Genomic DNA, 26154 nt, shown 5'->3' with positions numbered 1-26154 from the left:
TTGTGGTGGTTTGTTTATCTTGGCAAGTCCTTGACTCTCTGCTGCTGTGCCATCTAGTGGTGGGAAAATAAGATGGGAGATTTAAAAAAAAAAAAATTTTCATGTTATTGTAGCAGCGAAATGCATTTAGTCAAGATTTGATCAGGTAAAGTTCCCTTTAAAATAAGATGTTCCATTCACAGTTTTATATTTGTGAGCCTCTTATATAAACCAGACCACATGAGGTTCTGCCAAGTCAGGCTCAAAAGTTTAATGGCCTACTTTTCAGGTGTGCCACACAACTATATAAAGGTCACTGAACATGCTGTTTATATCTACAGTATGCAAAATTAAAGCTGTATTTTCCCCTATGACTTATTATTGGATTGTGGGCAGTAGGTGCGTAATGAATCCCCTTAAACTGATGCCAATTATGTTCGTTTCTTCTTGTTCCTCTGGGAAAATCGCAGCAATGACTAAGATGGCAATTAGACATGAAGGACTCATCACATTTCCCTTGAGGTCATGGAGTTGTAGTCCAAACAATTTGATTTCTTGGTCTAAAAGCAGTTGTGTTCATTAAGATAGACGGTGGTTTGCTATTAAAGGGGCGGCCTGTTACACAACCCTCATTAGATGTCCAAAACTCATCAGCAATCTCATAAAAACACAATGGAACTTATATAGGGTGTTATGAAGTCTATAATTTACACTGGTGTCTGACTGGACATGTTAGAAAAGCTGTTTGACACAGTTGTGTGTTCATACAGTATGTGGTAAATGACTGTGCAACATTGTGTTCAGTGTACCATAGATTATTACAACACACTTTGGATCTTTTACAATAAGAGTGTTCAATCAAAAAACTGCGGCACTCAAATTACCATCTCGCCTCTCTGACTGCCTAATCAATAATTTAAGCACATTAATTTGGATAAACATACATTTTGCTTGCTACATGGATCGTCTTACATATTTATAATAAAATATTGCTTGTAAGAGGTGAATGGGTGTTGAAATTCATGGTCTGGGGAGGACAATATTACAATGTTTCTGTGGGTTTAGATATGGGTATGGCTGTTTTGAAAGGTAAAGAAACTGCTGATTAATTCCTAACAATATTTCTAGCAACTGTATTGGCTAAATGTAAGTATAGTATCATGTTTTAATTCTTACAGTCATTTTTGTTATGTCTGTCTGATGTTAAACTGCTTTAAATTACTTTTTTCCACATCAATCTACAGTCGCGGCCAAAAGTTTTGAGAATTACATAAATATTGGAAATTGGAAAAGTTGCTGCTTACGTTTTTATAATAGCAATTTGCATATACTCCAGAATGTTATGAAGAGTGATCAGATGAATTGCATAGTCCTTTTTTGCCATGAAAATTAACTTAATCACGAAAAAACTTTCCACTGCATTGTTAAGAAGGCTTCAGGGCGTCCAAGAAAGTCCAGCAAGCGCCAGGATCGTCTCCTACAAAGGATTCAGCTGCGGGATCGGAGTGCCACCAGTGCAGAGCTTGCTCAGGAATGGCAGCAGGCAGGTGTGAGCGCATCTGCACGCACAGTGAAGTGAAGACTTTTGGAAGATGGCCTGGTGTCAAGAAGGGCAGCAAAGAAGCCACTTCTCTCCAAAAAAAACATCAAGGACAGATTGATCTTCTGCAAAAAGTATGGCGAATGGACTGCTGAGGACTGGGGCAAAGTCATATTCTCCGATGAAGCCTCTTTCCGATTGTTTGGGGCATCTGGAAAAAGGCTTGTCCGGAGAAGAAAAGGTGAGCGCTACCATCAGTCCTGTGTCATGCCAACAGTAAAGCATCCTGAGACCATTCATGTGTGGGGTTGCTTCTCATCCAAGGCAGTGGGCTCACTCACAATTTTGCCCAAAAACACAGCCATGAATAAAGAATGGTACCAAAACACCCTCCAGCAGCAACTTCTTCCAACAATCCAACAACAGTTTGGTGAAGAACAATGCATTTTCCAGCACGATGGAGCACCGTGGCATAAGGCAAAAGTGATAACTAAGTGGCTCGGGGAACAAAACATTGACATTTTGGGTCCATGGCCTGGAAACTCCCCAGATCTTAAAACTTGTGGTCAATCCTCAAGAGGCGGGTGGACAAACAAAAACCCACTAGTTCTGACAAACTCCAAGAAGTGATTATGAAAGAATGGGTTGCTATCAGTCAGGATTTGGCCCAGAAGTTGATTGAGAGCATGCCCAGTCGAATTGCAGAGGTCCTGAAAAAGAAGGGCCAACACTGCAAATACTGACTCTTTGCATAAATGTCATGTAATTGTCGATAAAAGCCTTTGAAACATATGAAGTGCTTGTAATTATATTTCAGTACATCACAGAAACAACTGAAACAAAGATCTAAAAGCAGTTTAGCAGCAAACTTTGTGAAAACTAATATTTGTGTCATTCTCAAAACTTTTGGCCACGACTGTACACTCCATACACCATAATGCCAAAGCATTTTTTGCAGTTTTTAACATATTTTCAAATTTATTAAACATAAATGATACAATTGCATAAGTATTCATACCCTTATCTGGGACAGCTGACAGAGCTTGAGAGGTGAAGAGGTGAGGCGAAGAATGGCAGACAATTGCCAAATGCTGATGTGCAAAGACTTGAGGCTATAAAAGTGCTTCATCTAAGTACTGAGTTAAGGGTATGCATACTTATGCAATGTACTTATTCCAGTTTTATTTTTAATACATTCACAATGAAGTTGTGACAATCCCGTTTTTTCTTTGCCATTATAGTGATTGAAGTGTAGACTGATGTGGGAAAAAAAGTCATTTAAAACAGTTTAACATAAGGCAGCAATATAAAACGTAAAATAAATTAAGGGATATGAATACTTATGCAAGGCATTGTATGCTATGGTAAATGATAAAAATGCAGTTAGGTTTATATGGTATAAAATGAAGCTGTACAGGCACCTGTATTTTTATCAACGTGATTAGTTTCTTAAGTCATATTTTTTTAAATCTTGTAATATTTATTTATCATCTTATGACATCAAAGAGAGCAGTCCTTTAAAATGGAAACTTTGGCATAATTGGCATACGTTCACATTAGTAAGTTTGATTTTATAACTCCAAAAATGCTGAAAACTAAACTTGCAATCTTACTAGAAACCGAAACTGGTTTGTCTGGTTCAGCAGAATGTATCAAAATGTGTTGAGTAAATATGGATGATAGTTATCTTAATACAACCCTCCACTTTTAATTTAACACAGAGATCCTGTATACTTTAAGTTCTTTCAAAATATAATTTCTACTTTTAATTTTGTTTTAGTTTATTGCATTTATTTATTTATCTTTGTGGTAATTTAGTATTATTTAGTTAATAATAGATAATATCTATTATAGTTCACTATATAACGTTTAGAATTGTATCATATTATAAACTAGAGACACACAAACTATGAACATGCTTTATTTAATAATTTATTTAACAACAATACCAAAAGTGATTATATAGATTTAATGTTAATTTCAATAAAGCTTTCAATAATTTAATGTAAATGCATTCAAATCAATTCAAAAGATACAATCGTGTAACTGCAAGAAAAGTGATGTCTACAGGAATGAACAAATATACAGTATACAGTATGACATCTAAACAACTAAAGTTGTGTACACAACAAATATTGGCTTTACAGAACTACATAGATATTTATACAACTTCGTCTGTGGTATTTCTCACAGCGAGTGTCATGGTGGACATCCAAAACCACTATAATTTTATAAATAATACTGTTTTTGTGTCATGGAATGTAGTTTAAAGAGCTTTTAGGTGAGAATGTACTTGTTTAGACTATAAACATGCAGCTTGGTAATAAAGATAACGTCTATTAGAAAATTTGCTTCAGTGTTTTAGGAGATGTGAGCTCCAGGTTGTCAGCGGCCATTCAGCACTTATAAACCCACTGAGAGCAGCCTTACCTTAGCCAGATCTTCTGGAATTTGCCGTTGTCTCTAATGTCTCTGTAGTGGTTAAACATGAGATGTAATTAGCTTGAGGTAAATCTAATGGGCATTGTTTGGTCTCATTAATCTGTTATATGTTCCAGATCAAATATTTTGGCCTGAGGGCAAAATCATGTTATTATGTAAACGTAATGCTGTATATCAGACTTAAAGGTCCACTGAAGTGCCTTGAAACACGCAGCGTTATTCTATGCGTTTACGTGCTTTTAACTGAAACAAAAACATATCGCCCAGCCCCGCCCACTTATTTTGAATAGCCAATAGCGTTCCATTTATATCTGCTCGGGCCAGAGCCGTTGAGCTCGGTAAAGCCGCATTTGTAAGCTTATGACCGCCACAGACTAATAAATTACCACACAGATTCAATATGAAACTTGCTAAAACGAAATAGTGATGATTATCATGCTGAGGCTGTGTAGTTTAATACATGCCGACCGTACATATGAGTGCTTATGATCTGCTCCGCGTCTCTGTGTAGGGGGCGGGACACTACGGACTCTAGAGAGCATTTGATTGGACAGAACGTTTGATGAGAAACTGAAGTGCACGGTGATATCATCCAAATCCTTGATTCATATTGGCGGAAGTGACGAGACTGTAAGTTTTGAATGCCCATATCTTGTAAACGCGAATTTTGTCGTTGTTTTGAAGCACACTAGACTATAGATAATCTTAAGGCTAATATATTCATACTAAAAGCCAAAAAACTTTCATTTTGATTTCAGGGGGACTTTAAGATTTGAATTTGTGGAGGAAGGAAGTAGTTCATACAAAAGAGACACTTCATTGTTGTTTCTTATGTATTTACACACTTGTGCTGTCAAACTGTTGGATAAACACGATATCACGATTGTAGCTGTATATATATATATATATATTTTTTTTTTTTACTCCAAAAAATAAAAAAGCTAATAAACTATTAAAATAAACTATTAAAAAGTTAGGCTGGTTGTGAAAATAAGTCAGTATTATATAAATCATAAATGATTTCACATGTACACAGGTTTGTATATCTTGGCATAATGGTGTTTATAATGCGGACATGCACTAAATGGATTTGGATTAGCGCTCCGTCACAGTGTGTGACCCCTAAAACTCTCTGTGATTTGACCTGGATTTCTTTCTTTATGCCTCTTCCAGTTCTGCTGGCCTTATCTGACAAACAAGCCTGCTAATCTGATCACGCAAATCCCTCTCTACATCAATCTACAGCCTTGCTCAGTGCTCAGACCTGTAGGACGTGCCACTATGGCTGTGGCTCAAAACCAGTAAATGTTGGGATTAAAGTATTCATAAAATAATATTTTAAACATGTTCATTGAAACTACTACTAAAAACTACTAAAAATTCAAATATGTATGAACCTGTAATTAGGTTTCTTCCTTGCGTTACTATTGGGGCACTGACATAAGGGATAAACCATTTTGTAACATATATTAAGATTGTAACAAACAAAAAAATTGTTTTTCAAATGTTTTTTTTTTTCTTTTCAACGTGAAAGCATTGAAACCTAATTTGTGGTAAGATATTAATTTCAGTAATTTCAAATGTCGTAGAAACACATTGCTTCAATGACTTCATTTGTTAGTTCAATGAAGAAGTTTCTCCATTATGTTGTCAAAACTGAGTCAGATACAATTTCAAATTCAACTGAACGGAAACAATGCCACTGAACTGAATGGAAGTTGCAAATTTCGCTGATTATTGCAGCTGAAAGTGGTCAGTTTTAGTCATGTTTTGAGCTGTGCTAATTGTTTGGACTGGGAAAACCATTTGGAGTACTACAGACTGAAAGTTATAACAAATCAAGGAGAACAGTACATAAAACTGTCTGAGGAGCAAAAGCCGTTTGTGCTTGGTCAAACTAAATCAGGATTTCAGGGCAAGAATCTTGACAACATTCGTGTTTGTTCTTATCATTTCCAGTCAGGTAGGTGAATGTTAGGCTAATATCTTAATACTGCTTGTACGTATCTTTACCACCTATTAACTTTAATTTGTCAAAATATTGCGCACTTTCCTTCTTACTAAGTCCTTCTCCATATGATTTAGCAGCTTCCACGTTTTTTCCGTGGTTTAGACAGCATAAATTAGCAGAACAACAGATTCAGTAGTACATTAACTGTGTAATCAATGCTTTTGTTTACATCCGAGTATCGCCAACATGGCCGGCGCATCCTGGTAACTGACCAAACTGTGACTTAAGTGCAAACCCTCTATTTGATCTTAAATTTTATCAACATTTTCAGTAGATTATTCAAATACCTGATGCAATGGTCTTGTTTATGGATTGTGATATGCCTACAGTTTATTGGAGATTGATGTAAAATGCATATTTTAGATTATAAATAGGACTATGTGGATGTATACTGTATGTCTTGTAACTCCTCAAACAGCATTTTGGCCATCATAGATGCATTTTTTTTTTTTTTCGTATTTGCGCCTCTAAGGCATTGACTCAGAACTACAACTGTGCTACCCACTGTTATATGTGACCCTGGACCACAAAACCAGTGTCAAACCAGGGTCAATTTTTTTTTTTTAAATTGAGATCTGAAAGCTGAAAAAGAATGAAAAATAAGCTTTCCATTGATGTCTGTTTTGTTAGGATAGGACAATATTTGAGGAGATACAGCTGTTTGAAAATCTAGAATCTGAGGGTGCAAAAAAAAATCTACATTTTGAGAAAATCACCTTTAAAGTTGTCCAATTGAAAGTCTTAGCAATGCATATTACAAATCGAAAATTAAGTTTTGATATATTTACGGGAGGAAATTTACAAAGTATCCTCATGGAACATGATTTTTTACTTAATATCCTAATGATTTTTGGCATAAAAGAAAAATCGATCATTTTGACCCATACAACTATTGCTACACATAGGCTATACCCGTGCTGTCTAAGATTGGTTTTGTGGTCCAGAGTGACATATTTCTGTGTATTAAGATTAGCCTACAGTTAAACATTGATCACAATATAATAGAAAATGACGGATCATGAAATTAACATGGAAACCTCTTCCGCCTTTAGGCTACTTTACAATGACTTACATTTTGACAAACACGTCAGTTCTTACATTATCCGATTTGATAACAAGATAACTGCGGTAAATCCCATTTAAATGAACATTTAATACCAAAAGGTACGATAATATATAGTTTCCCTCGTTTTGCACAAACTGTTACTTCTGTCGTCTGTAAATATGAATTTTGTTTACGTTCACTTGTCTCCCTTAGTTTCATGTAGTTTCTGTAAATATACGGAAGCAGAACTTGTTCGGCTTGACTGAACTCCTCCCCTGATTGCAACCCACTATTGTAGCCGATCAGCAAAGTGAAGCGCGTTTTATGTCGAACGCACTCCAGAAGTGTCCGCGTTAACGGATGTGCTTTCAACTCCTCCCCCGAGTCCGACCTCTTGACTGCAACCGGCTCGGCTCTGCCTGCCGTTCATGTCAATTACACCTCAACAGTTGGTTTCAGCCAGAGATTAAATGGCCAACTTTCAGCTTGCTTGGATATTTCCCCTTTCACTCTAGTCGAGTTTAAAATGAAATCTAGCACTTTGAAAACGAGATCCTCGTACCTTGCCGAACTTTTTTCGAACTCCAACTTTTCATGAGATTGAACTTCGGATGACAAACAGTTTGAGGGAACAAGAGCGGACAAGAAGGACACATTATGGCAATATGTGGTAGACGGAGTCGGCCCAAGTTCATTCTCTACATTCTCGGGGCTTTTGTACTGGGATATTTAGTATTTCATAGGAACACGCGGAGTGATGTCGGACTGGCGAGTCGAAGAGAAGTTCCAGTCGAGCAGCACACAAATGTGGACGAGGAATTTCTAAAGAAACCTGTTTACGAGAAGCCCCCTCTGGACGTAAATGCTTTGGGAGAGATGGGTAGAGCTGTTAAACTGGACCTGACTGGAGAAGAGAAGCGAGAGGAGGAGGAGAGCATCAAAAAACATCAGATAAACACTTATGTGAGCGATAGGATATCACTACACCGCAGGCTTCCTGAAAGATGGAACCCACTGTAAGTGCTGTACATGAAGCTTTGAAGTTTGATATTTGTGAGTTATACAGCCTTAAACTATGAGTAAATCTTTGGTGTAAAGGTATGAAATGGGTTTATTTGAATAGCATCAGAATGTAGAACAGGATGCACGTGATAGTTTATTAGTTTTAGTCCTTCGTGATTTATTGCAACCCACAGAAGTTGTAAATGTTATTGTAAACAGTCCCTATCTTGCCTCAATGTCTTGCGATTACAGATAGGGACCGTCTACAAAGTAACAAAGCAGGAGAAAAACGTTCAATGTAGGGCTGTCACATACTGTAGAGGTGCCGTTTGACGTTGGTCCTACTTTTATTAAATTATGTACATAATAAAAATCAAAAACGTATTAAATATCCACTAGGGTTGAACAGATGAATTTGTGGTGTGTTTTATTTCTATTTTTAAGTTAATTAATTAATTCATTTGATATATTTTATCTGTTTTTTTTAAACTGTACAGTACTTTGTTGCGGTTCTGCTTTATATTTGATGTTGTGCTCTTTGGCTATTGAGATTAAAGAATCCTGTATAGACATTGTGGATCTTTAATTAGTGTATTGACTGAAACATGAATGCAGTCTGACAATGTAGCAAGCAAGGCATTGTCACAATAACAATTACAAGATCTGTCTATTTAGATGTAGAAACCTGAAATATGACTACCTGAACCTGCCCACAACATCAGTAGTGATAGCCTTCTACAATGAAGCCTGGTCCACACTATTACGGACAGTGCACAGCGTCCTGGAGACCTCGCCTGATGTGCTGCTAACTGAAGTCATACTGGTGGATGACTACAGCGACAGAGGTATCAGTCTGAATGAAAACATCTTACGCTACCTTTGAGCACACACTTTTCATAAGGTCATTGAAGGTATAGCTAGTAGTATCAATAAATGGTATCTTGAATTGTATGATACAATCTGTTTATGTAGAGATAATCAAAATAAAGTAAGAGGGAAAAGGTTGTATGTATTAAAACTAAATCATGTTAGGTTGAGCTTGGTTTGTTTTCGATTTGGGACACCTAGGAACCACCCACGACACTCTTACGACCGGATTAGCAAACAGCTATATAATTACTGCAACCATAGCTAACCAGGTAAATTAGACAGACACTGATTTAAAATATATACAGCTATGGAAAAATACCAAGAAAGATGCAATGTTTTCAGACATGTTTATATTCGTTTTTAGACAGCACAATACTAGTATTTTAAGTTCAGAAGAGTTAGGAAATCACTATTTAGCAGAATAACCATGAGTTATTTACTGATATATATACTGACATTCAAACCTTCGGGATCAGTGCGTTTTTTTTTTTTTTTTTTATTAAATAAGTCACTTAGGCTCATCAAGGCCTGCATTTATTTGATCAAAAATACAGAAGAAAACTGTAATATTGCGTTATTACAATATAAAATAATGGTTTCTATTTAAATATACTTTAAAATATAATTTATTCCTGTGATGCAAAGCTGCATTTTCATTAGCCATTAAAGTGACAAGTGTCTCATGATCCTTCAGAAATCATTTTAATATGATGATTTATTATTAGAATGATCTAGGTTGGCAGCAATTGTGCTGCCAATTTATTTTTTGGAACCTGTGATGCTTTTTCAGGATTCTTTGATGAATGTTATACAGTGATAAAAAGTTAAAAAGAAGAGCATTATTCAAAGTAGAAATCTTTTCTAACAATTTAAGTCTTTGCTATCACTTTTTTTTTATCAATTAGCACATCCTTGCTGAATAAAGGTATTTTTTTTTCAAAAAAGAAAGAATAAAAATGTACTGACCCCAAACTTTTGAACAGTAGTTTATGTTGTTAGAAAACATTTCTGTTTTAAATAAATGCTGTTGTTTTTAACGTTTTATTCATCAAAGAATCCTAAAAAAAAAAAAACAAGAAGCACAACTGTTTAAATAAATCAGCATATTAGAATGATTTCTGAAGGATCATGTGACACTTAAGACTGGAGTAATGATGCTTTGATCACAGGAATAAATTACATTTAAAAATATATTCAAATAAAAAGCAGTTATTTTAATTAGTAAAAATATTTTCAAAATTGTACTCCTTTTGCTATATTTTGCATCAAAAAAATACAGGCTTAGAAAGCAGAATTCTTTAAAAACATTTAAAATCTTACGGTTCAAAAACCTTTTTGAATGTATTAAAATAGAAAAACTTTAATTTACATTGTAATAATATTTCACAATATTATTGTTTTCTGTATTTATGATCAAATAAACGCAGCTTTGATGAGCAATAATACACAACAATAAAATATATAATATATACAACAAAAATAATGAAACTGTAATAATGAATGATAATATAAATTAAGTCTTTCAGCCTAATATTCATGGTTCCTCTGTAACTAATGTTCATGTTCCCACTATAACGTTCAGTTAAACTGTTGGAAACAGGTTCTTATCAATGAAATACCACAGCAATAACATCATCTCAGCTCCACCCTGTGGTGAAACCTCAAGTTGTCCCTTAATACAAAAGCCAATTAGCATACTTTATTTCTGGCCTAAGTTCTAGTTCCCTCTAGCTGTTACTGAACACTTCTCATCAATTTGACCCACAGATCATTTAAAGGAGCCTCTAGAGAACTACATCGCCGATATCAAAAAGGTGCGTCTGATCCGAGCAAGAAAGAGAGAGGGTTTGGTGCGTGCGCGGCTCCTGGGGGCTTCCATTGCCACAGGAGAAGTGCTGACCTTTCTCGATTGCCACTGTGAGTGCCATGAAGGCTGGTTGGAGCCTTTACTCCAGAGGTGAGACTGATAATGCATTATTTTCATAAATTTGTATATAAATTTGCTCTTTTTTTTTTTTTTTGCATAATGCTTTTTTCAGGTCACGACTGTTTGTTTTATGAGAATTAATATTTATCTCTTCTTTTTTAAAATCTCTACATTCTATAGAATAAAGGATGAGCCTTCGGCTGTGGTTTGTCCAGTGATAGATGTTATTGACTGGAACACCTTCCAGTACCTAGGAAACCCTGGAGAACCTCAGATTGGAGGATTTGACTGGAGATTGGTGTTCACGTGGCACGCTGTCCCAGAACATGAACAGAAACACAGAAGTTCTGCCACTGATGTCATCAGGTTTGTGCTTCATGGTTGCACCAAATCGAAGACAATTTATAATACTAAGGGAAATGTTTAATTTATGGTTTTAAAAAAACAATGCAGCAAAGCATAGACATGTTCCCTTTAAGATTTTGCTGATGTGTCAGTAGGTTTTGAGCATTGACTAAATCACAAGAGCGCATTCTACACCAAAAAGTTCAAAAGCACTCAGCAGAGTTTTTTGTGATTTATGTCCTCAATTTTCTGGACATGTTCTGCCGGAGAATTGTCTAAAATGTCAGATTTTTTGAGTTGTTTTGTCTGTTGTTTTCATTCACTACTAGTCAAAAGTTTTTGAATCGTAAGATTTTAAATTTTTGTTAAAGGCATCTCTTCTGCTCACCAAGCCTGCATTTATTTGTTCCAAAGTACAGCAGAAACAGTACAATTAAAGTAACTGTTTTTTAAAAATATATTTAAAAATTTAATTTATTCCTGAATTTTTAGCATCATTACTCCAGTCATATATATTCTAATTTTCTGCTCAAAAAACATTTGTTGTATGTTGAAAACAGTATGTTGAAAACAGCTGAGTAGATTTTTTTCAGGTTTCTTTGATGAATAGAAAGTTCAGAAGAATGATCAATGTCTTTATCATCACTTTTGATCAATTGAAAGCATCCTTGCTAAATAAAAGTATTAATTTCTATAATTTATTTTTACCCAAACAAACAAAAAAAAAAAAATACTGACTCCAAGCTTTTGAATGATATAGTGTGTAATGTTACAAAAGCTTTTTATTTCAGATAAATGATCATCTTTGGATCTTTCTATTCATCAAATAAACCTGAAACAAATGTAATTAACTGTTTTAAATATTGATGATAATAATAATAAAAACTTGAACAGCAAATCAGCATATCAGAATGATTTCTGAAGGATCATATGACACTGAAGATTGGAGTAATGATGCTGAAAATTAAAATAGCTTTGATCACAGGAATAAATTAAGAAGAGAATAAAAAAAAAAAATTAAAAAAAAATCAAAATCTTACTGTACTTGCTAAAGGTAATGACTGACAAGCAGGGTGCGATTTGCCGGGGGCTTTCCCCCCCTCTGGTCTATGCATCCCTGCCTGTAAAGTCCTGATGTAAATCAAATGATTCGCGATATGCGGTTTGAAGCCGAGTTCTGAATCAAATGATTTGCTATACTCGCTTTGAAGGCCAGTTATGAATCAAACGATTCTCGATACATGCTTTGAACTTGAAGTCCTGTTCTGAATCAAATAATTTGCGATACTCGTGTTCAAGCCGAAGCCCAGTTCTGAATCAAATGATTTGCGATAATTGATTTGAAGCCCAGTTCTGAATCAAAAATGATTCTCGATACACACTTTGAACTTGAAGTCCTGTTCTGAATCAAATGATTTGCGATACTCGCTTTGAAGCCTAGTTCTGAATCAAAAATGAGTCCCATTTTGAATCAAATGAATCGCGATACTTGCGTTAAAGCCTAGTTTTGAATCAAATTATTTGTGATACTCGTGTTGAAGCCGAAGCCCAGTTCTGAATCAAATGATTTGCGATACTTGATTTGAAGCCTAGTTCTGAATCAAAAATGATTCTCGATACACACTTTGAACTTGAAGTCCCGTTCTGAATCAAATGATTCGCAATACCGAAGCCCAGTTCTGAATCAAATGATTTGGGATACTTGATTTGAAGCCCAGTTCTGAATCAAAAATGATTCTCGATACACACTTTGAACTTGAAGTCCTGTTCTGAATCAAATGATTCGCAATACCGAAGCCCAGTTCTGAATCAAATGATTTGGGATACTTGATTTGAAGCCCAGTTCTGAATCAAAAATGATTCTCGATACACACTTTGAACTTGAAGTCCTGTTCTGAATCAAATGATTCGCAATACTCACATTGAAGCCGAAGCCCAGTTCTGAATCAAATGATTCGCAATACTCACATTGAAGCCGAAGCCCAGTTCTGAATCAAATGATTTGGGATACTTGATTTGAAGCCCAGTTCTGAATCAAAAATGATTCTCGATACACACTTTGAACTTGAAGTCCTGTTCTGAATCAAATGATACGCAATACCGAAGCCCAGTTCTGAATCAAATGATTCGCGATACGCAATCTGATTAGAGCGCTTTGAAACGGTGAATCATTATGTGATTCACAGGATTCACAGGTTCAAAAAGTTCAGTTGGTACTGTATTTTTTGCTTGCTTTCTCTGTATAATTTATTAATTGTTTGAATAATCGTCTAAATGAAGTCATCACAATTAATAGGCCTACTTAAAATGTTTTTATTCAATTGTGATCACGTTAAATACAGTTTCCATCGTATTAAAAACATGTCTTGACATGACACCCTTCATCTGGTACTTTTCTGAAAAAAGTTTCTTAAAAAAAGTTTTCTAAAAGCATCCTCCCCTCTGCATTTTTCACAAATCGCACCCTGCTGACAAGTAGTTTGACCAATAGCATGCAGGCAGTGTATATAATTGTCCAATTATGGCATGCAAGAAGATGGAATCTACAGAGAATGGTCAAAGCAATGCAAATACACATACATATAATGTATAATTCCAAAACAAAGCCAAAAGCTGGACATTTTACATTTAGAAATTCTGGGAAAAACATATGGTTACCCTGATTTACACCAACATATGTATCTCTGTTGCTTTGATCCAGGTCTCCTACTATGGCTGGGGGGTTGTTTGCAGTCAATAAGAAGTACTTCCTTTACCTGGGCACATATGACACAGGAATGGAGGTGTGGGGTGGAGAGAACCTAGAGTTCTCATTTAGAGTAAGTGCTTTTTGTTAAACTTTTTCTATAAATAGGTTCCTCTCGTTTCTCTCCAAGTTTTGGTTTCCTGAGGGGAGAAAGCCTTCGGGCAGATGGTTACAATCCTAGTTTGAAAACTGTGGGATGAGTCACACAAGGTTAGGAGGTCAGTCAGCGCCTTTATTAAATGTCTGCCAGCTAGCATGATGACTAACGCGACCTCCGCTGTTTATGCAGCATTTACTTGCTCATAATTTCTCTGATTACTCGGCTCATCCCCTGAAGGATTCTAGCACTGTTACATATACAGCAATGGTTCACTTGTTTTTGAGTGCCTTAAATGCCAGGAGCTGCATTTTAACCAGATTTTAGCAAGGAACATCACCGAGACCAGACAGCTACTCTGTCAATGCAATATGACAGACCAGCCTATTTATTCTCTGGAAACATCTATGGGCAGGAAAAACTGTGGAAGTTAGCATGTTAAAGGTATAGTTCACCCAACAAATTAAAATTCTGTCATTAATTATTCACCCTCATGTCATTCCAAACCCGCAAGACCTTCGTTCATCTTTGGAACACAAATTAAGATATTTTTGATGAAATCCGAGACTTTCTGACCTTGCATAGACAGCAACACAACTGACACATTCAAGGCCCAGAAAGGTACCTGTAGTAAGGACATTGTTAAAATAGTCCATTTGACATCAGTGGTTCAACTGTAATTTTATGAGGATTTGAGAATACTTTTGTGTACAAAGAAAACAAAATTAATGACTTTATTCAACTATTTCTTTTTTTCCGCATTAGACTTTGACACTATCAAGGTATCAATTAAATAAGTTACTATTTAATATGTAAATTTTATTAATTTAGCATAATAACTAAATTTGATACTATTACTGTTTCAAATGTTTAAAACTAGTTCAATTAACCATGCTTATGCTGTTTCATAGTTTTTAATAGTAAGAAATCAAAACCAAATCTGCATATAGTGAAAAATCTTTGTATTTGGAGTTTTTTTTCTTTCTCAGCACTGACCTTTAGCTTGCTTACTGTGTGGATGTTATGGCAATTTTGTATGAAAAGCTGCTTTGGAGCAATATTTACTCTTATTATTTCAGTGCTATACAACTAAATTTTAAGCTTCTCTTCAGCATTATGTCCTAAAATAGGAGAAAATATACACAGAAAAATTAAAACAAAGTATATATTTTACTGATTATAGTTAAAGCCAAAAGTTATACACCTTGCAGAATCTGCAAAATGTTAATTATTTTACCAAAATAACAGGGTTCATACAAAATGCATATTATTTTTTATTTAGTACTTGACTAAATAAGATAGAAGATATAAGATATTTCACATAAAAGATGTTTACATATAGTCCAAAAGAGAAAATAATGGTTGAATTTATAAAAATGACCCCGTTCAAAAGTTTACATACACTTGATTCTTAATGCTGTTTTGTTATCGAATTATCCACAGCTGTGTTTTTTGTTTAGTTTAGTGATAGTTGTTCACGAGTCCCCTGTTTGTCCTGACTAGTTAAACTGCCCAATGTTCTTTAGAAAAAATCTTTGAGGTCCCACAAGTTCTTTGTTGTTGTTTTTTAGCATTTTTGTGTATTTGAATGCATTAGGGGTGTAAACTTTTGAACAGAATGAAGATGTGTACATTTTTCCTATTTTGCCTAAATATCATTTTTTTTTTTAATTCAGTAGTTTCCCAGAAGACAAAATTAGTTAAATTTACCCTGAATTTAAAAGGCTTCCACCCCCTTGGCTTTTAATGCATTGTGTTTCCTTCTAAAGCATCAGCAAGCGTTTGAACATACTAAATAAAAATAAAAAAACATGCATTGTGTATGATCCCTTATATTTTGATAAAACAATCAATATTTTGCAGAATCTGCAAAGTGTATGTAAACTTTTGACTTTAACTGTATTTTAACAATAATTTGCTTTAGCTTTAGTATAGTGACAATACAAAAGCCATTTATGTAATCATTTCATTTTAATTATAACATCACAGAACATTTTATTCACATAGTATGAGTCTGCACAAGTAAATGTGCAGGAGAACCTAAAATGTTTGAAAACTATAGGAGGCAGCATTTGATCTGCCTAATGTACCCCTGATGCCTAAAATGCTGCCTATGTAGTTTTACTGTTGGCTAATCTATTTCCTATCTTGATGTTTTTCAGATCTGGCAGTGTGGAGGGAGTCTGGAAATCCATCCTTGCTCTCACGTGGGTCACGTCTTTCCGAAGAAAGCGCCATACTCGAGAAACAAGGCCTTGGCCAACAGCGTGCGGGCGGCAGAAGTCTGGATGGACGAATACAAAGAAGTGTATTACCATCGCAGCCCTCATGCTCGTCTGGTACGCCTACTTGTGCGGTCTGTTGCATAACTCTGTCTTTCTTTGCTTGTCTGCTTGTTTTCAAAGAATTGTTTATCACACTGTCTATCTTTGCAGATAGGCTCATGTAGCCTTTGTGAAAGACGCACATTTTCTTTGCACAAGTCTAGATACATCCTCACCCACTTTCACAGAATCTGTTGATATGCTCTGGAACTCCTCAAGTGACATTGGTGTGAAATTACTATAGTGAGAAGTGGCACCTCTTTCAGCCATGTTTGTCATTTAGCCGCCCTTGTGGCGGCTCCCCACCAAGCCCTGTAGTTAAATAGAGAGGTGCTCTCGGTGATAGATCGGGTAACCCTTCTCTTTTTGAACCTTGGAGATGTTGCCAGGTTGGCACCGCCAACTCGAAATCTATCTGATGTGATGCCAATAGATAAGGCTCTCTCTCTCATTTGGGTATAAACCACAGGCAAACACTAGCCTTGCCAATGTGGATCAGGTTTGACAACCTTCATACTCCATTTCCACGCAAATTCGTAAGAGGATCGCTCTCTCTTTCACCGTCTGAGTCTCACTCCATATTTTATTCATGGCCAAAATCTCTGTCGTTTGTGCCACAGTCCTAAAGATCAACAAAATGAGGCCCTGTGATGGATCTCGATGATCAGAAAGCTTAATTTGACAGCCGCTTGATTGAGCGTGTAGCTGGACGGTACGTGCCGCCACAGGACTTTGTTGAGACTGAAGCCTGATCACAGACGGACCATCAATGGGTGTGATGTTGTGCCACCCGGCTGGCACTCACAGCAGGGCCATACGTTATTGATGATTCGCTATCAAGTTGGTTAATTAGAAGTGCACTTCTTGTCATTCATCAGCGCAGATCTGATGAAACCCTTCGCCAGAGCTTTACCTTCAACAGATGTTCCTCATAAGAGAGAATATCTCTGGTACTGTGTGAACCATCACTCACCAGTCAGTCTCGCCTGATGGGCGAGGTACCACAGCCACAAACAGACACAGGAACTTGGCCTTGTTTGTTGAGATGGGTTTATAACATTGTTTTGTGACAGGATGTTGCAGCATGTAGCAATTTGTGGTGCACCGCTGCAGGGTAATTGCACCAGAGTGCTTAAAAAACTAGATGACAAAATCTGATTAGATGTTTGGTTTTATGCAATCATTTTATGAAAACAGTTGACGTGGTATGAAGAGAGAGTACTGTAAACGATCTGTTCATGTGGTATTTACTAAGACAAGAATTACCATTGCTTATTCTTGATGGATTCCCACAGGAAATTCACATTCCTTCCTATTCACATTGGGGATAAATATTTGTCATATCTGACGCGAAAATAAATCTCAAATATAAACTGAATGCAGATGATTGAAGCAGCCAATTGCGTCTATGTAAAGTTCAATTTTAAAATGGATGGCTGTTTACAAAGAAAAAATTGGCTGATGTATTTTCTGCAAAACCACATCTCTGTCATTGACCAATGTGAAAACCCAACCCAATATGTGTCAGATAGGCATTAGCTGCTGCCGCTGCACAATTTGCATGTTTGTGACGCAAAAGCTACTGTCAGTGTACGTATAGGTGTCGTTGTCTTTACGAACCTCTGAAAAATGGCATAATTTGCAGTTGCAGTTTATGAAAATAAATCTTCTCTTTAAAAATGTGCAAATAATAAGCTATTTCTGCATACATGATTAATGTGCATATATATAGACCTTAAAGGAACACTCCACTTTTTTTGGAAATAGGCTCATTCTCCAACTCCCCCCGAGTTAATAAGTTGAGTTTTACCGTTGTGAAATCCATTCAGTCGTTCTCCTGTTCTGGAAATATCACTTTTAGCATAGTTTAGCATAGATCATTGAATCCTATGAGACCAGTAGCATTGCGTTCAAAAATGACCAACGAGTTTCGATATTTGTCCTATTTAAAACTTGACTCTTCTGCAGTTATATCGTGTACTAAGACCAGCGGAAATGTAAAGCTGTGGTTTTCTAGGCCGATAAGATTAGGAACTACACTCCCATTCCGGCGTAATAGTCAAGGAAGTTTGCTGCCGTAACATGGCTGAAGCAGGCGGAGTAATATCACGCAGCACATGTGCAAATGCTAAGCTGGGAACTAATTTCAGGCGCTGTGTGATATTACTGCGCCTGCTGCGGCCATATTACGGCAGCAAACTTCCTTGACTATTACGCCGGAATGGGAGTGTAGTTCCTAATCTTATCAGCCTAGAAAATCGCAGCTTTACATTTTCCGCCGGTTTTAGTACACGATATAACTGCAGAAGAGTCAAGTTTTAAATAGGACAAATATCAAAACTCGTTGGTCATTTTTGAACGCAATGCTATTGGTCTAATAGGATTCAATGATCTATGCTAAGCTATGCTAAAAGTGATATCGCCAGAACAGGAGAACGGCTGAATGGATTTCACAACGGTAAAAAATCAACTTATTAACTCTGGGGGGAGTTGGAGAATGAGCCTATTAGCAAAAAAAGTGGAGTGTTCCTTTAAAACTGCATCAAAGCACAAAGGAAATGCAAATCTGCAGTATGTAAATCATTTAATAACTTACCTTAAACTTTATGGACTAACCATGGACTTTATGTTTTTAATAAGGGCTTTTATTTATTTGATCCAAAGTACAGCGAAAACAGTAAAACAGTAAAAATCATTTTTATAATCAATTATATTGACTCCAAGCTTTTGAGTAGTATAGTCTTGAAAAAGCTTTTTAGTTCAGATAAATGCTGATCTTTGGACCCATCTGTTCATCAAATAATCCTAAAAACTGTTTTAAATATTGATAATAATAATAAATGTTTCTTGAACAGAAATCAGCATATTGAATGATTTCTGAAGCATCATGTGACACTGAAGACTGAAGTAATGATGCTGAAAATTTAGCTTTGATCACAGGAATAAATTACATCTTTTAAATATATTCAAATAGAAAGCAGTTATGTTTAAATTAAAGTTAAAATACTACTTTTGCTGTGTTTTGGCTTAAATGCAGGCTTGGCGAGTGGAAGAGAATTCTTTAAAAAACAATAAAAATCTTACCGTTCAAAAACTTTTGACTGGTAGTGTATAACTGCTGTTTTATCTTAATGTAGATTTTTTTATAATGTAATGTGTACTGTATGTTTGTTTCAGGAGGCATATGGTGATGTGACAGACAGACGGAAACTCCGAATGCGTCTTGACTGTAAAGATTTTAAGTGGTTTTTGGAGAACATCTACCCTGACATTCAAGTCCCAGAGGACAGGCCTGGAATGTTTGGCATGGTGAGAAGAGACAAATGTCTTAAGTTTACACGCACAGCTTTGTAGCAGCAGAAATCAAGAAGTAAAAATACAGTTTTTTTAACAGCAGTTAGCAGGTTGTTTGGTTCAGAGTTTACACTGGAAGTCTATTGTGACATGATGTAATGAGGTCAGTTCCTCGGTAATCAATAATACTACACCGCAAGCGAGTGGCATAGTGTATTTTATTTAAAAGTTGAAATAAACAGAAAGTTTTCAGATTTAGAAATGGAAAATTAAAAAAAGAATGCTTAAAAAAAGAAATATATCTTAATTTCTTTTTGAAACCTTTTACTCGTATGCTGAAAGTGTAACTTCTGAATTTTTGAAAAGGGTTTTTTATTAAAATGTTTTATTAAATGGTTAGTTCACCCTAAAATGAACAAATTAAAATATTTTAAATCAAATCTGAGAGGTTTGGAGCAACATGAGAATGAGTAAATGACAGAGTTTTCGTTTTGATGTGAACTATCCCTTTAAATAAGGAAAATAAGACTTTTGTCTCTTTTCAATTGTAGCTGAAGAATAAAGGAATGGCCAACTACTGCTTTGACTACAACCCACCCGATGAGCATAATATGGCCGGTCACCGGGTCATTCTTTACCCTTGTCACGGCATGGGACAAAACCAGGTAACTGTTTTTTATTTACTGAACTGTAACGACAGACAGCCACACTGCTCAAATTAGTGTTCACTGGCACACAATTCACAGAGACTCTATGTGTCCTCAGGAACATGCATCAAAGTGTGTCTCACGACTCTAATGTATTATTAAGACCGCATCCCAGTGCAGCGCAGTAAATAGTGTGTTGTGTACTCCACAGCATGCTTGTTTTTTAAAGCGACTTCGGTCGCTTGGCACAGCAGCGTGACTTTATTCGTCTCCTCCCTCTCTGTGGGGAGGCAGATGAGCCCTGGAGACTCATCAGCGCACAATATCAGCCATATGTACAGCACAACAACACTCTTCTAATGGATTCTCTCTCTGAATACAAGAGAAATGCTCTTCTGTTTCTATCTGGTTTGGTACATTTGGGTCAATCCTGTTTGAGACAAAAAAAGATGCTTATGTTGTACTTTAAGAAAATATTTGTATAAAAGGGTATAGCAGACCTTTAGAAATGTGTTCTGGTGGAGATCAGGCTACTTTATTGAATAATAGTTTGATAGTTTACATGATATAAGGTGGGCGATATGACCATTTTTGCTTTAAATAAGGGCTTTATGATATCACAATTTTTTATCTTTTATTGTTTGATTAACATGAATGACAGACAGCAGGAATATTAGACTGCTGTCACTTTAAGAGCTGCCCTGATCCAATATGCTGTTACACGTTTTCTTTCGTCTGCTGAAGACCTAAAATTACTGTATTCATGAGGATACTTGCAAAAACAGGCATTTTGACACATACAAATGTGTGTATTTAACCATTTAAGGCCTATAAAGTGGCAAAAAATACTCTCTGCACTCTGAGTACCATCTTTACGTGCACACGTCTTTTTGATAGCGTGCATATCTAGCAAAATGATTTCAATGGCTTAAAACCAAATGTTTTAGAACCCTAATGCTTAAAAACGTTTGCAAAAGAAAGTTTTTGTGAACACGTAGCACAGCAATGTCATGTGAGCGTATCACCGCAATAATGACGATGATCCAAAATGTCTAACATTTGGCAAATATCTACCAGTTAATCATTTCTACCCATATATTCCCCACCCCTAGATTTTCTGTAATTTTATAGAATGAAATGTGACCAACTAATATCACAGAATTCATCCAGTCCATTAATAATATGCTTTGTGTTGATATTCTCTCACAAAAAACTCGGTTGCCAAAGGATAATGTGTTTGAGACCCTAGATTTTACAAAAGACTGACAGAATGTTAGTAGAAAAAGGAAAAACAATGAATTTATTAGTGCGTGTGTATATTAATATTTTAGGCATTATACGAAGGGCAAGTAATGAGCATTTGATAATGTGAATATTTTTTGAATAGTTCACCCAAAGAATTTAATTTTGGGGTAAACTATTCCTTTAATATGATGTGTTGAGCTTCTTGTGTGTATATATCTTCCTTTCTCTTTTTGTGACAGTTCTTTGAGTACTCCACACTCCAAGAGATCCGTTATAACACCAGGGAGCCTGCAGGCTGCGTAGTGGCTGATCCTGTCTCCACATTCCTTACCATGCATCACTGCAGCAAACCCAGGCAACCTGTGCCTGATGACCAGAAGTTTCTATTCAGAGAGGTGAGATCATTAAACATGTCAGTACAAACTGATTGTATGCAGATGAATGATTGTATGCAAATAGAATTTTATTCAAATTAATTGCATTAAAAAAATCAATCATAATCACACATACACTACTATTTAAAAGTTTGGGGTTAATACACTTTTTGTTAAAAGAAATTAATAGTTTTATTCAGCAAGGATGCATTAAATTGATCAAAGGTAACAGTAGAGACTTTTATAATGTTACAAATGATATCTATTTAAAACAAATGCAGTTCTTTTGAGCTTCCTATTCATTACAGAATCCTATAATAGAAACAAAAATATTAAAGAGCACAGCTGTTTTCGTTGAGCAGCAAAACAGCATGTAAAAATAATTTCCAAAGACACTGAAAACTTTGCATCTTTGCATCAAAGGAATAAATTACATTTTAAATGATATTAAAATATATTAAAATATAAAAAATGGTTGTTTTAAATTGTGATAATGTTTCACAATGTTACTGTTTTTACTATATTGTTAATCTAATAAAAGACAAAAACATTTAAAACTAAAATTTACTGTCCCCAGACCTTTAAACAGTATTTGCTAAGAAATGCCTGAACTTTGAGATCATTTGAAAGACATTTATGTGGCATTTGATTAAATCATTAATAGACATATGTTATTTATATTCATATAATTAAACAAAAGGCTATCCCCACCTTGTAGTCATCAGAAATTCACAGACGGCCCACTTAATATTAGGTGGCCTAAACTATGTACTTACATTTAATTCATAATTTGAGACAGTGCATTTATTATGTATGTACATGTTTTACATTGTAAAAAAACTACATATAATTGCATCTGTAATTATTTTCTGCAATTACATTTTTAATTACACTGTTGACACATCCATTACACCTTAACCTACCCATAACACCAAACCTGTTCTTAACCTTACCTGTATCCCGCCTCAATAGCAGCAAAAGTGTTTTGCAATACAGTATGAACACAATAAGTACATGGTACTTATTTTTATTGTAAGTCCATAGTAGTTAAAGTCACCTAATATAACGCAGGACTGTTGTATAATCTAACACGCATGCTTTGCAGCTCATCAAGTGTTCTCGGAAGCAAACGACAGTCCAAGAAAATGTCACATTAAAGCGTTACTTGAGAAAGTCACGCAGCATGGTAAGAGGTTTCAGTGTGGCTTGCAGTGAAATTTCAAGAGCAAGCCTTGGTGTGAACTCTTTGCCAGTACAGCGAGCACCTGAAGAGCAGCGTGACGTCAGTGTGATTCTCTCTAGACTGTAGGGTATTCGAGTAGGGAGGAGGTGCTGGGAGCAAATGAAACATTGGGGTTGACTGAGCATCTTGTTCTAGTGCGGCAAAGTTCTTTATAGTACTTGAACAAACCTCTGACCTGAAGTATTAAACTTGGATGTGTAACGCTTCTCATAATCATTGCATTGGCAGGATGGCTCTCTCTACCATGTTCAGACACAGAAGTGTGTTGAGGCAGTAGCCCGGATCGACAACGGAAGCCCTGGCCCTGCTATCCGGCCCTGCTCCGACTCAGCCTCCCAGAAGTGGCTCTTTGAAGAGAGAACATAGCGAAGGTTCTCTCTACACCCTTCACCTGCACTACAATTCAAAGGGCATTTCATATCAGCTGCTCTGACTTCACACCAGCTTATTGAGCATTCCAGATCCTCCGCTTAGGATTGATAGTGCCTTCCTGTTACACGACATGCACAGTTAGTAAGGGTTAGTTCACCCAAAAATGAAAAGTAGCACATTAATTACTCACCCTCCAGGCATCCTAGGTGTATATGACTTTCTTCTTTCAGAGTTACATTAAATGTTATCCTGGCAGTTTCAAACTTTAGAATGGCATGGGTGGGTGTTTCTCTTCATCAGTCCAAAACAAGTCCAATAAAGTGCATCATTCCATAATGAAGTGCCTCACACAGCTCCAGGGGGTGAAAAAAAGGCCTCCTGTAGCGAGTCAATGCATTTTTGTAAGAAAAAATCCATATTTAAAAAGTAATAATCACTTTAATCTAGCTTGTGCCAACTGGTCGTACACGGAAGCCTTTCCAGGCAGAAATTAGAAGTGCAAAACAAGGATTTGTGAAGAAAAAGGATTTTGTTTTAAGCCAGGAGGAGACTGGTTTTTCTTTGCTAAAGTAAGGAACCTTTGCTCCTGTAAACAAACATTGGTTTTTGCAAGACTCACTTTGTCATACGTCATGCACCTGGAGCTCCTTTCGTGTACGACCAGTTGGCGCAAGCTAAATTAAAGGTTCTAATTATGGATATTTTTCTTAGAAAATGCATCGATTCACTATTGGAGGCCTTTATTCACCCCCTGGAGCCATCTGAGGCACTTTTTCTTATGGATAGATGCACTTTATTGGACTTGTTTTGGACTGATGAAGAGAAACACTTCTGAGAAGTGCCAGGATAATTTTAAATATAACTCTGATTGGATTCGTCTGAAAAAAGGACGACATATACATCTAGGATGCCTGGAGGGTGAGTAAATAATGGGCTGTTTTCATTTTTGGGTGAACAACTAACACTTTAAATGGAAGAAAATATGGTATGATTGAATGATTTAACATTAGATTTGAACATTTTTGGGGAGTGTATTAAAATTTATCACACGTAATAGACCCCTGAAAAGAATAGCCACTTTTGTGCCATGAGTGTTTTCTAAAATGTTGAATCAGTTTTGGATTTCTGAGTAAAATAAGCTATGTGTGCTACAACATACACTAATATTAAAAATATATATATTTTCATTTAGCAAGGATGCATTAAATAGTTCATAAGTGATGTTTAAGATATTTTTAATGTTACAAAAGATTCTATTTCAGATCTATTTTCAACATGTTTAGAACATTAGAATGATTTCTGAAGGATCATGTGACACTGAAAACTGGAGGAATAATGCTGACTGAGCTTTGCATCACAGGAATAAATTACATTTAAAATATATTAAAATAGAAATCAGTTGTTTAAAATTGTAATATTATTCCACAATAATCCTGTTTTTACTGTACGGTCAACACAAAAGACTCCAAATGTTTGAACAGTAGTGTATGTTGTATTATGAAATGTGAAAGTCTCGAAACCACAGACCTTATTTTAATCATAAATCCAAAACTGCCATTCTCAAAGCCCACAGGAAGTTCCTAAGGGAACCCATGGTAAATGAGTCTTCCAGGCTGGCCTGCACATAGACGTCCTTACTAAACACCTTCATTTCTCTGCAAGATATAAACACTGTATTTAAGCGCTCATCATAACCTCTGGGTCTCTCTGTCGCAATTGACAATCATTACCATTTTACAAGATGGTAATTTGAGTTATTTTAATCAGCCAGTGCTGCCAGCTCCATCTGCTGGTGTCTCACCCGCCCCTGCTATTCTGCAAAGGAGCTTCTATTTATTTAAATTCTTGACATACTGACTTTTTTTGTGACTAGCATTTTTAAAAACTCCTTTGTCTTCTGGTACCTGATGCAGGTTATATCTCGCTTGCACTTAGAGCCTCTTGGCAGTCTGGTTGTGTTTGTGTTTTTGGTTGAGTATTGAGGTTAGACTCGTGCTGGCAATGGCATTGCTGCTGTTTGCTTTCCAACCACTAGATGGTGCCAAATTCTCCGTTTTACTCCATGTCCCTCTGTATCTTTCATGTTGTAACATCAGCTCGTATTTACATACGCAGTGATGCTAGGTTACAGTTTTTATACACAATTCCAGTTCTAAATGTACAGTGATTATTACTTATATCTGAAAGGGTATGGCAGCCTACCTCTAGTCATTTACCTGCTGTAGAGAATAGATGTCGGTCATTTGTAGGGGATGAAATGGAGCTGGATGTCACAGCAAGTATGATTGTAGTGGCCAAATTGCTGTGATTTTTGCTTCAAAATTGTAAAAAAAAAAGTGTGTGGATATAACCTCTTTAATTTCTGACCAACTGTGGGTCCATTTCCTATGCTGAATTTCCTTAATGAATTGATTTGATTAACTTAGCTTTCACGGTTATTTATTACTTCAGTAATTGCTGGTGTTCATAAAATTGCTGGAATGTTTAAAATAGAAAGTTTAGATTAGTTTAAAATAGATGTTTAGTCGTAAATGAACTTTGTCATCATTTACTCACCCTCATGTTGTTCCAAAACTGTGTGACTCTCTTCTGTGAAACACAAAAGAAGATATTTTGAAGAATGTGTATGCTTCTATTTTCCAAAAAGGCAC

The 26154-nt window shown here is 36.0% G+C and overlaps 1 protein-coding gene across 1 annotated transcript; it reads left to right on the top strand.

Moving 5' to 3' along the window:
* Positions 1-7397: 7397 nt before the first annotated feature.
* Positions 7398-24555, top strand: galnt12 (UDP-N-acetyl-alpha-D-galactosamine:polypeptide N-acetylgalactosaminyltransferase 12). Its single transcript, XM_073821663.1, has 10 exons — positions 7398-8033; positions 8695-8864; positions 10657-10846; positions 10997-11182; positions 13863-13980; positions 16167-16343; positions 19506-19637; positions 20174-20287; positions 21754-21909; positions 23360-24555. Exons 1-10 carry the CDS (start codon positions 7675-7677, stop codon positions 23495-23497), a joined length of 1740 nt encoding a protein of 579 aa, XP_073677764.1. The 5' UTR covers positions 7398-7674; the 3' UTR covers positions 23498-24555.
* Positions 24556-26154: the final 1599 nt, after the last annotated feature.

Source organism: Garra rufa, chromosome 17 (genome assembly GCF_049309525.1).
Source record: "Garra rufa chromosome 17, GarRuf1.0, whole genome shotgun sequence".
NCBI lineage: Eukaryota > Metazoa > Chordata > Actinopteri > Cypriniformes > Cyprinidae > Garra > Garra rufa.
Note: the sequence above shows the minus strand (reverse complement) of the source record. Positions and strands in the feature narration are given on the sequence as shown.